At 36.7% G+C, this 16,197-nt stretch overlaps 1 protein-coding gene across 3 annotated transcripts in view; it reads right to left on the bottom strand.

Annotated features, from left to right (window-relative positions):
- The window catches only part of foxn3 (forkhead box N3), a 78,530-nt gene that overhangs the window by 50,492 nt on the left and 11,841 nt on the right, over positions 1–16,197 (bottom strand). For 2 of the 3 annotated variants that reach the window (XM_043263176.1, XM_043263178.1), the window contains exon 2: positions 2,361–2,917. In XM_043263176.1, the coding sequence (XP_043119111.1) occupies positions 2,361–2,903 (543 nt within the window). In that variant the 5' untranslated portion in view covers positions 2,904–2,917. Of the gene's footprint in view, positions 1–2,360; positions 2,918–5,986; positions 6,145–16,197 lie in introns of those variants that run through there. The other variant, XM_043263177.1, reaches the window with a different exon arrangement.

The raw sequence follows: 16,197 nt of genomic DNA, 5'->3' as shown, positions 1-16,197 counted from the left end.
AAATGACGCTAGCAGCGGGTGCAACTCATTCCCAATCCGTAAAAAGCAAAACCAACATTTTCTTGAGGTCTGGATCTCTTAATTTGATTCTCCTCTTGGCCGAAATTAATTATTCCTCCGTAAACCCCTGGGGATTGCGCATCTATCAAATGTTTGTTTATTCAGACTCTTATTTTGCTGGTTTAATTTGCCCCTTACTGTCTCATTATGTAGAGTGATGCATGATTGCATAGCAAATCCACAATGAATCTGAAATTAAAACAGACTTAAAATAGTCATCTCATTCATTAAGTAGGCCAATGAGGCTAGAGAAATTAAATCAAATAGCAAATGAACAGGCGTACGGCTGATCATGACTTTGTGACCTAACTGAAACTTTTCTAAAAAGTATGAAATAAACAACTCTGAAAAACTTAGGATACAGCGCTAAATGGCAGAAGCTCTGCCAATATTACTGTTGTCATGCAATGTTAGCTGTGTTTGCTAAGGTTGTCATCACTGTTATTGATTATTATACTAAGACTTGAGGATTTGAACAAACCCAAGTGATTTGAGTAATGACCTGGCAGACAATGAAAGAACCTAAAAACTATAACTAAACACTGTAAGGCACTTTCACCCTAGTAAACACACAAAACCATAGCATCATGGCAACAATTTCTGCTAATTCAAGTACTGTACCATCCAGATCAGATTTATATGAAATCTGTTTTATTTTTTATTTTCATTTTTCTGGATTCATATCGTATCGACACAAGCAAAAAAAACCTCCACTAACAAGAACGGCATATTCACATTTTGTTTAAAAAAGGAATAAAAGGGATATTGTTTCATTTTGTTTTTATGCATTTCCTATGTGAATAATAATGAATTTGAAACTTCCCTGAGATATTATGAGGCTCTTTGTGCAATAAAGAAAAAAAAAGAAACCTTTAATTCCAAAAAGCCCAGAGCTCAAACTTACACAGTTCATTTGAATAAAGAAAAACCAACTCGACACTGTGAGTCTCAGCAAGGCACAAATAAATTTCGGATGGCAAAACTGTTAAATAAAATTAGAGGAGTGCATTAGAAACAAGCGTTAAAATGATATCTAGAATCACAGCAGATGAAAAACAGCCCCAGTCCTTTGAGGAAAGATTTTAAATTGAATTTTAACTCAATATTAAGCAATCCTAAACAAAGAACATGTGGATTGAATTCCTCAAGTTAAATATTTTGACCGGGTCAACCAAAGCTAATACTGCAGACAGAAATGTCCTTATTATTGGGGCAGGAGTGAAGGGGTTAAATCGAGCAACACTATACTAGCATCAGTGGATTAGCCATTCCCAGCCAGAACACTTTCTCACACACATACACACACACAAACACATCAGTTTCTCTGTTGCTACAGCAACAGCTTACTTTCCATGTCAACTGCAAAGCTGTTTCTATGGAGACACATATACAGAAAAAATTCTTTGCTCCGCAGCCAGGGACCAGATGGCAGTGAACTGTAAGAGTCACATGGAATGGCTTTACTGTTCTGACTAACTTGCAGACACAAGCACACCACAAACACACACACAGAGGGAGTATCCACTCTTAACGCATTTATCGGCCTTTGACTAGAATCCGTCAATACTCAGTGAGCATCTAATGAGTCCCAATTCATAAGTTCCATCCCCTTATCAAACAATTATGAAATATTCTCTTATAGGAATCAATTCATTCAACATTTACTGATAATAAACTTGAGATAACAAGTCACACCCTTGAATACTGACACATTCTGCACACTCCTGCAAAGCCTCTTAAATAAAAAGTTAACTACACTACAACTTAACACTGTAAAAAAAAATACAGCAATGTTTAAACAGGCCAAACCTTCTTATCTATATTGTATTATAAGATTTGGCCACACGTTCCAATAAGGTTAAATGCATTAACATTTATTATTGCGGTAGATATTGTGAGCTAATACTGAAAAATAAACTCTTTACTTTTTTTATGATTAACAAATAAAAATAGAACATTTGTCAAATTGATTCACTTATTTTATGAATTGGCTCATTGCTAATCTGAACAGTCAGATTCACTGCAAATGAACTGTAATTCCCAGCAGCACCTGACAAAGGCGTTTATTATTGCCTTGTCTTGCAAATCTATGAGGTTTGAACTAAAAAAGGCTCTGTCTAGCAATTTTTTAAAAACAGCTGTTTTCAGGACACTGAAAAATGATGAGCAAATGTTTAGTACTGCTAAAAAAAACTGAAGTCAAATAAAAACTGTAAAAATGAAATGAAAACTAGAGCAAATTAAGGTCAGCACTTTGACTCAATGCATGACTCAATGCAGAGCGGTTTTGGCATCCTTACCTGACTCCTGTCCTTGTCCACTTTCTTAAAACACTTATTGAGGGACAGATTGTGCCTGACTGAGTTCTTCCACCCCGTGGGGGCGTTGGCAAAGTAAGGGAAGTGTTCCAGGATCCAGTTGTATATGTCTTTAACTGGCAGTCTCTTGGAGGGGGCATCTTCTATGGCCATGAAGATGAGGCAGCTGAAGGAATAAGGGGGTTTGCAGTTCGGGTTTTGCTTGGCGTCGTAAGGGAGGTCCGAGTGGGCGGGGGAGGGAGGGGTGTCATCGTCCAAGTCCTGGACGGGACTGACGCTCCTCAACACGGGGTCCCCGAAGCTGTTGAGCAGGTTCTTGCTCTCGTGGAGCCAGTTGAGGTTGGTGAGCTCCTCGTCCTCCATGCTGCCCTTTTCCAGTTTGATGGTGGGAAGAGCCAGGTCCATCTCCTCGGCCTCCTGCAGGGCGCGCGTGATGGAGCTCGCCTGATAGAACTGGCTCAGGCCGTTCGCGACGCTGACCCCGGAACTTTCCGGTTTCTTACTGGGAGGCATAACCGGACCCATTTAGACCAAGGCTCCTACGGAAGACACCAGAGAAAACACCATCACATTTACAGAAGGTCAAAGGTGAAATTAAAACACATGAAGAGCAGGCTTCACACGCGAGGTATTTCTCAATCGAATCCACTATTGTACAAGTTAACAAACCGACAAGTCTTGAAGGATGACTAAGATCATTTGATTTTCAGATCACTGCAGGAAGCCCCTTTTTTCCATCCAAGGGACAAAACATTCTCTGAGAGCACAAAAGAACGAGACTATGGGAACCATCCTACTCTGTCAACAGCAAGAATGCACGGCACACAAGTCTGCTCTCGGAGATGATGGAACAGCTATCGAGCAACCGAAGATGCCTTGCTGTACTGTGAAATATTTCAAGTAAATGGAATATAACGCTCAAGGTCATCTACAAATGATCTGCTCTGTTTTATGTTTTCTCAATTGCTCTTTTTATAGTTGCCATACACAGATAAAAAATACAGATATCAATACATACATAATGTGACAAACAGTACTGTAACGGTACGAGCATTTCGTATCACGATTATAGTGACCAAAACTATCACGGTTGTCAGTATTATCAAGGGATTGCTAAAATATGGTAAAATGTTCAAATCAGCATATCAGAATTATTTCTGAAGAATCATGTGACACTGAAGACTAAAGTAATGAATAATGAGAATTTAGCTTTTCCATAACAGGAATAAATCATTTTATATTTAAAAACTATAATAAAACATTACATCTAAATTTGTAAAAGTATTTTACAATATAACAAAGAATAAAATCTCATTGAATGTTTATGCATTACTTAATATTCGTGAGGCAAGTCTTGGCCATTTTAAGATGTCACCGCAACCAGCACAAATGACAGCCATAGTATTACTAATCTAAAAATGACTGACTATCTATTTCAATACACAAACCCTTAAAGAACTGGTTGTGACAGAGGGGAAAGATATTATAGGGGCATGTCAATCACTGAATCAAATACTCCGAACATGACACCAGAAAAACAGTCTGCGACCTTCCCTGTGATCTGTCACAAAGATCAATTTATGTGGCGCTGTCTTTCCTTCCTGCCTGCCTCCCTCTCTCTCTCTCTCTCTCTCTCTCTCTCTCTCTCTCTCTCTCTCTCTCTCTCTCTCTCTCTCAACACACCCAGTCTATCTGCAAAAGCAATTACTAGAAAGTCACCATCAAACATGATACTGCCGAAATTATTCTACGAAAACACATCAAAATCAAACTCTGCCTGCCCTCTTCAAAGAGCAGATTATGTTTTTCTAAAACAATGAGACCTCTGCTTTACACTGATTGTCATTCAGAAAGAGAAATACTTAAAGATTATACTTCAGCGCTGCGTAGAGAGCAGCATTTTGAAGTGGAACGAAATCACCTCTTGTTCAAACCAGCCATCCTCGCATTGAAATGCAACGCGGACACTAAAATCATTCATGAAAAAATCAATGTACTGCATCTTTCCAATGAGGAGCGCTCATCTCACTCAGCCTCCGATGGGGCGCTCCGGTCCCGTGAGCCGCTGCACAGGAAAATTATATTACAGCTGACAGTAAAGTAATTTAATTGCACTGTTGCCATGACAACGATGGGCTCTGTTTAGGCCTAATTTGCTGGCAACTGCCAATTGTGTCCCGAGAGACCCGAAACATCATTCTTGACCATTATTTTCGACTTCAAAGAAAGTTTTTGCAAAATACTTCTGAGTATCACACGATACGGAAGAGCAATGATGTGCGCTATCTTTTCCTGGGAATTTATTTTAGAACTAAGTTTGCTCTCGGGTTAACATTTACAGCAAAACACGCAGTATTGAGATTTCATTTAACTTAAGATGTGAGAGGGTCGCTGTGAACATAGAAAGCTCATTTGTAAGCTTTCGGAATATCCTCAAAATGCAAACCTTCGCATGGTCTGTTAACCCCATCTGCACCAAAATGGGCCTAAAATAAAATAAAAACACGTGAGTTGCGAATGACACATTATACTCGATGTCCAGGTTCAGGTTGGTTTCTGCAGGATTGTGTTTCGCTGGCAAATAACTGTAAATGTGCTGCAGTCGTGCGTCCAGATGACAGCAGAAAGCCAGATCACAGAGGGTGGGTTAAAGCTACAGATAATTAGGCATGATGCTCTGATCAGAGCCCAAATACCATCTGCCTGTCTAAATCAACATTTGTTTGGCAGCCTCATCATAAATCAGTGATTAAACACATGCATACAAGCAGTTTGCATTTAATATAGTCATATACAGTACATCTGCATATGTGAGTGACCGGCCGTTGGGCTTGAATAAATTAACGTCCACCCGTGTCTGCCATGTGTTAAAATGCATAACGATATTCTATAATCGGCTATGTTCATTTACATGCCAGTGTGAGTGACATAACAAAGACAGCACGATGACAAAGAACAGCACTTTGTTCCCTCATCACCCATCTTAACATCTGACTATTAACCACATGCACAAGTGCCAAGAGAGATCTTCTATTCAAGACGCAGACGCGGACCGTCCTGATATTACAAGCCGGGCGACTGCCAAACTGTCATTGTTTTGCTCGCTTGATTGGGAGAGCTGCGTTAAAACAAGCACGAAACTCATTTAAAGTGGGTGAAGAACAAGTAATGAGTCTATTCATGCTGGTAATAAATCGCTCACTGAGTCACTCAGCCACAAAAACAAGAAAAAAGTAAACTTTATGCGCAACTTGACTTCTAATATGTCACATTCTCAACAAATTAGACAAAACTGGACTGATGCAAAATTCGTTAGTGGTTGCCCAGTGGTCAAAAACTCCTCAGTAAGTCTTCTCTTTTCAGGAAAACCTGTTGATGAATTAGATGTCAATCGAGGTTAAATGAGAGCAGAAGAGTTTGTTTTGTTGCTTGAGGGTAAAAGTATTAAAAAAACAGAACCGCACTGTAATAAATAGATTTAAGAATACTTCAGCTTTACATCAAAACGATTGCCATCCATCCCACAAGACCCCCGTTTCCTTACATCACACTTAATATCAACCTGACATATAAATGGGCCTTTGAGAAAGTAAAAATAAACTCTGTACCTGCCCTGAGATTTCATTCATAAGCTTGGCGTAGGCTTCTCCCAGCTCTTGTGACAAACACTTTTCTTCCCTCTAGACAGAAACACATTTATATGTAATCTCACACCACGGTACCCATATTTCCAAGGTACTCCAAAGTACGTAATAGCTCTCTTTTGAGGGTATAAACACTCCACAGCCTACGTCAAAATCCCGGCAAGCCTTGACTTGGAGTGTTTACCTGTAAGAATTCTCTCAAAGGGTGTGACCTGCATAGGCTCCTCCTTCTGTGGAATCACATGTCATGCCCTACTAACCTAACTGGCGAAGCCCCGCCCCCCCTGCGCGTCTGATTGGACGCAGGCCCGTGAGCTCCTATGAGCTGCAGAGACACGTTTCAGCGAAAACAGAGACAAGAAACGTCATTTACATGAGAAAAACAAACTTGGCTGGAGGACTCCTGGCGTTTTCTTGAAGCCAGCAATCCACATCTTCGACGCTATAAAAACAAATCCAGTCTTGGTCTCAGCTCGAACAAAAAAAGTAATGTGCTGTCAATACTCAAGGGACGAAGGAGAGGTGAAAGGTCACATTCTCTCTGCCACAGAGGCAGTAAATAGCTGCACTCAGGCTGTTTTTAAAGCGCCTCTCTTATCACTCCACAACAGAGAAGTGGCAGGTAGAGATTTCATACGGCTCAAAGCGAAAACCATGTCCAACTCAAAGCCTCGACTAAGCAGACACAAAACAACCACTCTGCGTTCAAATAGCCCCAATTACACAAGAAATAATCAAAGGGCTTTAATCTTGGCATGAAAAAACATTACAAAAGTTGCAGCGAGTCTTTTTATCCCATTTGAAACTACAGCTTTTAATTACAGCTGGTCTGTGCGGCTCTCTGCTCACAGTATTGTTATGCCCAGAGCCAAGTATTGAGCAAGAGTTTCCACAGCTTAACACGGTTATCATGGGTTAGTACTTGCAGAAATGATTTATAACTACTCTTTTGATTAATCTACCCTAGTGTTTTTATTCAAAGCCAAAAAAACCTTGTGCACAGACAGTCTGTGAACAATTTCACTATGAGATGCCGGTTCACACAAGTGACTCATGAGCTGTCTGAAGCATAACTTTCTTTTCATTCTTAACCAGGAATGTTTCATGTTTAACACAATTTAGGGATTGTTACTCAACATTCAAGAGGATGTTTGACAAAATATGTAAACTTATAAAAACTAGTTTTGAGACACGGCCTTCTCTCTTATCTGCCCAAGAGCAGAGCCTCATTTACCCTCTGTAAAAGCAGACGGTATCTTAAACTGTATCTAAACACATCTGGTATATTAATGAATGTCAGACTAAATGAAATCTCCTTTCCAGTGTTGAGAAAGCTACTCTGAAACCATATCTTGCCGGTCTAGACTTTAAAGTAGCCACAGTAGTCAAGTCACTAACCTCTTACAAAAAGACAAAAATTCTAAAATAAAAGGTCTGAAGAATGTTTTTGCATATTTAAAAACACTATATACAAAGTTTTTTTTTAAGAATACATTTTTATATACATACATACACATATATATATATATATATATATATATATATATATATATATATATATATATATATATATATATATACATATGTTTTTAGACATTAAAAGCATAAATTTCTCTTAGTTGGTTTTCCTTAATTCTTATAAAATATAAAAATGCATATTCTAAATATTGAATATTATATTGCATTATACAAAGTATATTAAAATAAATCATATACAGAAACATATTTAAAATATGTAATATGTAATTCAATTAGTATGTAAAAAGTATGGTCAACAAGGAAGTACCCTTATTGCACAATTTCGGTAATATTTAAATGATCCTGTTCTAATTTAAGCACACAAAGCTGGATTTAAGATATGATATTCTACAATTGTTTCATCTCACAGCGCCCAATAAGCAGATTACCATGAATGTTCTACCTAGTAGCAGAGAGCTCATTAAAGCAGAAACAAAGACTCGATAGTGTCAGAGGCTGCATATATTTTCCCCACAGAGGTCATTAGGGTAGATTATCACTGTTCTGTGGAGATAGAAACTCCAACTCCTGCTCGTTTGAGCTCTGGCTGGGCTGCTGCCCGCGAGGAGAGCTTCAGTCAAGCTGCAGCGGCAACTGTGTCACCACACTCACTCCGAGGCACATGGGCGTCCGTTACCCTGGTAACCGGAGGACGACTGGGACAGAGTGACAAGCTGTGTTAATTCTTTCACCCGTGAACCCCAGAGGATCACCGCCATTTCTCTTCATTTCCATCGGAATCGTAGACCCCCTTAAACTGTCCGATTTTCAGCACATCTCAGCTTAATACCACCATTCTTTTTTCTTCCAGATTTCCTTATTGGATACATCTGAGGCAAAGAGAGGTACAAATTGAACAAGAGCTTTGAATAAACGCTGTAATGGATCTCCATACAAGTACAAAGCTATGTTCAGCCATGGAGTTATATCCATAATGTAATCATGCTTAATGGATCTCAATACGGCTACCAACCCCCTCATGAAGCAAACGAAGCCTGCACCATGACAGCAGCGTGAAGAACTGAGGCCGGCCTCGCTATAAACAGCACTGGACTTTTCTTTGTGCTTAGATCACAATCCTGTGGCGTAGAGGATACCCAGGAAACAAGACAGCTAGTTTGCAGTTAGCATTAGGTAGCCATAAAAAAATTCTATAACAGTATTGCTTTGTTTTGTTTTGTATGTATGTATTTGTAAGTATTTTATAAGATTGTTTTATTTATATATTTTACACATAAAAAAAAACATTTATATATAATAACTACTTTTGTTTGTATATGTGTTTGTAAAATGTATATATAAAAATAAAAAAGCAAGAACATTAAAAGAAAATACACATTGTAATAATAATATTGCATTTTACACATACACATAGTATATATATATATACACACACACACACACACACACACACAGTGTGTGGGTATGTGTGTGTAAATTTTACATCTATAAATATTTATAAACATATATATATATATATATATATATATATATATATATATATATATATATATATATATATATAGTATAGACTGTATAAATTATATGCATTTGTGTATGTTTGTAAATATAATGTGTATTGTTTGTTTTAATGCATTTATTAATGTATTTTATAATGTATTTCATAACAGATTATGTTTTATGCATTTTTACATTTTACATTTTTAAATTAATAAATTAAATTTTTATTTTTAATGTATATATATATATATATATATATATATATATATATATATTATAAAATATAAAGTATAAACAGGAAAATTTAAAGAATTAAAGTTTATTTGCAAAAACGGATAACTCAAGGTTTTTTATTTTCAAAAATAATGTTTTTATTATGTTATCATGTTTTTGGTGTGCTCTATTGTGTTAGTTATAACCTAGTCAAAAAAACAACAACTGCAGTTTGATTGAGATTAATACAAACATACACACATACAAATACACACACACACACACACACATATATATATATAGCCTGTATCAGCACAACAGCATCTGGAAAACCCATGCAGGGCAATGATTTCAGCTTCTACTTCGAATTAAACCACATCCCTCTCTGACAGCAGTTACGATCCTCGACCATTAAGCAACCACCACCCAGGACAAGCCTGCGTGGGGCCGGAGGGGACAAACGGTGATAAAATCAGAATGGCTGCGGCTCCCAACCCGGCAGAGATGAACCGCATTCGACGATAGCGAATCTGACAGAGCTGCTGCGTTGATGCATATGACCCGCTACACCACAGAGCCCGCTTTTATCACACCGCAAATCAAATGGACCCGGAGCTTTTAAACCACGTGGACACACATAGACACACACCTTGACATTCAAATTCCCTCAGAATTCTCCTCCCATAGGTTTCTATCTTCTCGGCGGCGCTTGCCAGACGGCGAGATTGCGCAGCGGTCGAGCTGGGCTGAGGTTTAACATTTCACAGAAGGTCAGTGAGCATAGTGTGATTTGAAATCCAGCAGCTTTATCTCTATTGTAGAAACCGGCCATCTCCCCATGAATGCCACTGCCCTGCTGGGGCTCAGCTAATACAGCAAAGCATCCAGGCATGAGAGTACAGGCTAATCTAATCCCAATGACAGAGGCGCGAGCAGAGAAAAATGTCCGCACAACCCTCCAACACATGTACAGGCATATCTCGACAGGAAACACGGGAGGATGATGGGTAACTGTATCCTAGTCACCAAGCTCAACCTGGGGCTGCGGTATGATGGAGTAAGTCCCTGTTGTTGCAAGCATCGGCTCAGGGCCTGTGGAGAACACCCGCGAGACAGGAAATTGAATTTGCCAGTGTATCGGTGACAAGGGAAACCCAGTTAGCAGCTGAGTCCAAAGATGCAGGGACTCGAGGGGAGAGGGCACTTAATGAAAATTAAGACGCTGCTCACCAAAACCACTCAATTCAGCTGATCAGCCGGCCACAATCCGATAAAAACTTCAGAGAGACCTACAAAACATACTAAAGTTTAGAAAAAAAGGGTCTGACTAGACTGATGTCACTGGGGAAGGGTTTAAGCTCCTAAAAGTGCTACTACTTTCTTTCTTTTTTTTTCTACTGCTGCTAGAAACCAAAACACTTATATGGAAAAAGAAACTTTCCCCATTCAAATGCATTATTGAGCAAAAAGTCTTGCTAGAATATTCATGCACAGACAGTCAGTTGCCAAATCAAAATAAAATAAAATAAAATAAAATATTGTGATGCATACAAAATATATATATTATTGTGTATAGCATGGTAATAATAAATAGATACATTTAACTAAAATTAATTAATAACTTTTCCCATTCATTATTATCTTGCTCTGTTGTTTATATTTGCTCTAATGCATAATTTCATTACTTATTTTTTACTTAAACATTTTTTTTAATTTAATCTTAGATTTGAAATTTGAAAAAGATTTTAAATAAAACGTTTGCTCAATAGAATATTCACAACATATATCAATTGCTTTCATTTTCATTTCTGTCACATGGATATTACTTTTGTCACCTCACCTTTTACACAGTCACCTCTGAAAACAGCTACTCTTAATTGCAGAAATGAGTGAAGAAAAAAAATATGTAAAGCTGCTTTGAAACACCACTTACTGTGAAAAGCGCTATAGATATAGATGGTAATTCAACTGAACTGAATATGCTTTTCTTTTCCGCTGTGATAATGAGAACTGTACAATTACAGTATTCACAACTGAAGTGCTGTAGTACCACAACATCCTTACTTTACGGCAAAAAATGGTTCTTCGCCGAAGCCAAAGTGCTGCAATGGACCACTGAAGAACCTTCCATTTTTAAGAGGGTATGTGCTGGCGGGGGAAAGAAAACTTCTTCCTGTTCACTAAGGCCGCTCTAACAGGCATCTAATGAAGGTGCGCCTCACGGGAACTCTTCAGTTGTAGTTTTTCTTTCTTTCTTTTTCTTCAATCCCAAAAGGGGCAAAGGGATCGGAGTAAGGCTGCTTTAGGTTTAATAGGCGTGTTAAACGGGCACAAACTGTCTCGCTGCGCAACGCGTTTCATTAGTAAACAGCACTCAAGACGGCAGTGCCATTCGGTACAATAACACGTAACAATGCAATTAATAGTGTTACATGTGGGAGGGGCCGCGGTCTCGGGTGCACTGGGAAGATTATAATTGTTCCAGTCTGACTACCTCTGGGAGCCTGCAGCGGGAGCATTTATTGCCAGACCAAGAGAGAGACAGAGAGCAGCAGCTATACTGTACACCATAAACAGAAATATTAGCACCCTTCTAAACCGTACTGAGCTGCCTTTAAGCCAGCATCCTAACCATCATGAAATGTTTTGATTCGTTTGGAATGCTCTACATAAGCATTAACCCAAAAAAAAAAAAAAAAAAAAAAAAAGCACAGATCCTCGTGGAAGGCTCAACAGGGTTTTAATCTCAATAGGGTTTGGATGAATAATGCTAATGGCCTGGGTCACGTTCAGGTCAATGCTATCATTAACAATTTTAATATTATTTCATTTCTGCTTTATTTTAATTAACAAAAAAAAAAAAAAAATTAATTTGAATTTGCTTTGTGAAATAACTAAAATTTTAAGATGAAGTACTAATGATTAAAATATTTTTAAAAAGTGTTTTTTTATTAAAAAATGTTACATAACTTAAAAATGTAAAACAAAAAATGTATTTTTCAATGAAAATATAAAATCTAAACTATAAAATATAAACTCAAATATGAAATATAAACGCTAAATATTACATTTGTAATATAAAAATCTGGTTAAATTAATTGCAATTTTGTTTTTATTTTTCTTAGACAAAAAATACACACACATTTTCGCCTAATTTATTAAATGTACTCACTAAAATGTCATTGAAACAATCTTGTAATCAATTCAAAAATCAATTTATGACACATTTTTACGCACAAGATTATTACTTTCACCTCAAATACTAATAATTTGCAATGTAACTTTTTTTATTCATTTAAAACACAATACAATTTAAAATGCTTCCTTATTCTTTTATATATTTTAATAATAAGTCAGAATAAGCATGTTGTTTTTTTCAGAAATATTGTGTTGCATATATATATATATATATATATATATATATATATATATATATATATATATATATATATATATATATATATATATAATGCAATGCATTCTGACATTGAATCTTCTGTGCACAATACACGTATTGCATCCCTAAAACAAGTTAACTTAGGATGCAACTAAACAAACTTTGTATTGTTATGCTGCCTCATAGGTTTCGGAGCCAACCAACTGACTCTAAAACAAACAGCAAGCGCACAGACACAGCGTCCTCTTCCCACATTTACTACTCAAAGGGGAAGACAGTAAGCAAACCGCTCATTCTTAAATGAAAGTATATTCGTCCCCAACCGCAAGCATTTCGGAGCACATTCCTTTTGATCTACGTTTCCAATGTCTTCCAGAGGAGTCAATAAAAGCTATACACCGGCTCCTTTACGAGCCCTGCAGATATATATTAGAGGGGTCTTACTGATTCAAAGCACAGCCATAAACACAATGGCAGGCCTGGCTCAGTGATAAGCCTCCCTTAGTGGAGACTGATGTTATCGGAGCGAGCACTGGACTGAGAGAAGGACCAAGGTGATGTTGAAGTCCTTCAACGGAAAGAGAGAGAGGCCTTCAACTCAGTAAATCACAGTTCAGCGCAGGACACAACTCACACACGGGCACATCAGGAAACAGATTCCCGACTTTCTGCAGAAATCCTGCTAGATGAGGTTGTAAAGCAGTCTTAATCTTTAATCACCAAGCCTGGATCAGAAACATTCATTCACGCATGGATGATAATACCGTCTCCTGTACCTCAGGATCCACCTCTAATCACTCAGCACAGTGACAAACAGGGACATAAACAGAAACAATATAAACACGTTAATGCCAATTAATCACATTACAGTTACGATACATACTGGGTTTTAAGACTTTACAAGTTTGCAATTGATTTTTATACAATATTATTGATTATTTTGGATATATACATGTGATCTTGAAGCACAAAACCAGTCTTAAGTCACTGTGGTATATTTGTAGCAATAGGCAACAATACATTGTATGGGTCAAAATGTTTCTTTTATGCCCAAAACCATTAGGATATTAAGTAAAGATCAGGTTTGATTAAGATATTTTTTTAAATTCCCTATCTTAAATATATCATAACTTAATTTTTGATTAGTAATATGCAATGTTAAACCTTAATTTGGCCAACTTTAAAGGTGATTTTCATAATATTTTTGCACCTTCAGTTCTTAGTATCTTGGTCCTATCCTAATAAACCTTACATCGATGGAAAGCTTACTTATTCAGATGATCAGACGGTGTATACATTTTCATTTTCTTTTTTTATTGACCCTTATGAGTGTTTTTGTGGTCCAGGGATATATCAGCAACAATAAAAAATCTCTCAACTATATCAATACTGCTGTAAAATACATTATTACTACATTGAATACTACATTACAATATTAAAGGTTAAAATGAGCTGATCTGTATACAAAAACTTTGATTAACTGGTTTTTATCATACTAAAGTTATAACATCAATTAACCTTAAATTTCATACTTAAATTTCTTAATCCATATACATATATATATGGATTCACTTTATTATGATGGTCCCTTAAAAACATTCTGACACAGTAACTTTGCACCTTCATGCCAACTCTATTAACCTTTATTACAGTTATAGTAGAGTATTAAGTAGACTGGTAGGGTTAGGGTTAGAATAAGTTGACATGTTCTTGAAAAGCTACCTATAGTCAGTAGAATGTCTGTTGGTAGATCATCACAATAAAGAGTTAGCAGATAATAATCATACAGCCTACTTCTACTAGTTGTGAAAAATGTGAATCGATTACAATAATAACAAAAACTTCTAAGTATATTTTTTTTACCCAACCCTAATACTGTTACTACACCTTTCAATCATGTTAGGCAATATCCATCAGTTTTATACTGAGCTAATGTGGCTCAACCCCAGCAAAACCCCCTTTGCATGTACTTTAAGACATATTTAGTATATTTATTGAGCCATTTGCTTCATTGGGTCACTCGTCGGCCCTTGTAGTGTCGACAAATCCTGACCCGCACACTTACACAAGCCCACACCTCCAGCTGAATAAGTCCCAGAGGTCAACTGCGGTCATGGAGATAAGATATCATTCATCATTGTGGCAGGCAGCGCTCCTGAATTAAGCTCATAGTACAGTTATAACCAGAGGAAGAGGGTCCGTATCAGCACTAAACAAAGCCGTCTCAGTGATAGCGGGGTCAGTGAGAGCATGTGAGCAAGATTCCTAAGCTCTCCTGCTCATTTGACCTGATCTCCTTTTAAACATGATCACTCCACATTCATTCAGCTTTCATATAAAACAACATCCGCTATGCTGCAAAGCAGCCTTGAGAAAGAGGCTATTTGAGCGTTTATGTGCTTGTCTACATTTCACAATGCTTGTAAAGACCTAATGTATGAAAATGTCCTCACAAATATAGTGAAAAGACTTGCAAACAAAAGAAGGGAATAATGTCATTTTTAAATCTAACAATGCAAAAAGGTATTCTTGATCTGAATATACCTACTTATTTAAAGTACGCTAAAGGATTCACTTTCCTATCCCATGAGGCTACAGGGGAGGAGTCATCATTGGCAACATGAACATGGCTGGCTTTGTAGTAGGTCAAATGACAACACAACACTGCTTTTCATACTATACACATGCTTACAGATTAACCTTTTTTAACAGTTTGATAGTAGACAAATTGTTACCATTATTTAAAGATAATATGAACATAAAAAAATGGAGAAAAAACTGAATATTCATTGAAAATATTGCCAAGTGAGACGTGATTTCATGCATCTGGATTATCTGGATAAATATGTACGTGTGTGTACATATACAGACACACACACAGACAAATATTTATATATTTGTGCTGTCAGACTGTCAAACAATAGAAATTTATCACATCCAAAATCAAAGTTTTTGTTTACATATGTATGTGAACTGTGTATATGTAAATACACACATACAGTATACAGTACTGTATATATATATATATATATATATATATATATATATATATATATATATATATATATATATATATATATATATATATATATAGTAACATTTTTTTCTTAAATATGTACATGCAATAAAGTATACATATACACACATATATTTTGGATGTGATTAATGGCAATTAATAGTTTGACAATATATATATATATATATATATATATATATATATATATATATGTGTGTGTGTGTGTGTGTGTGTGTGCACCTTTACATATAAAAGAAAGTGTGAATTTTGAAGTTCAAGTTGTCTTAAAAAAAAAAAAAGTCTAAGCCAGGTCATCTCAAGTATACAGCCCTTAATGAGGTGAGTAAAACAGCTGCTCTCTGCAACACTAAATTTAGGCAGTCAAAATCACACACGCATAAACATGTGCACGCACAAATACTCATGCGCTGGCAGTGCTGGCACAGCATAATTAAAATATTATTCATTGCATTTGATTTGCAGTTAAGGTTAAATGGTTGCAAATTATTTATTCCTCAATTAAACAGCACATGTGCAAAGGTGAACACCATTAAATTGTAAATACTTGTG

Source organism: Puntigrus tetrazona, chromosome 17 (genome assembly GCF_018831695.1).
Source record: "Puntigrus tetrazona isolate hp1 chromosome 17, ASM1883169v1, whole genome shotgun sequence".
Taxonomy (NCBI): domain Eukaryota; kingdom Metazoa; phylum Chordata; class Actinopteri; order Cypriniformes; family Cyprinidae; genus Puntigrus; species Puntigrus tetrazona.
The sequence above is the reverse complement of the archived record's forward strand: the minus strand, read 5'-3'. Positions and strand labels throughout refer to the sequence as shown.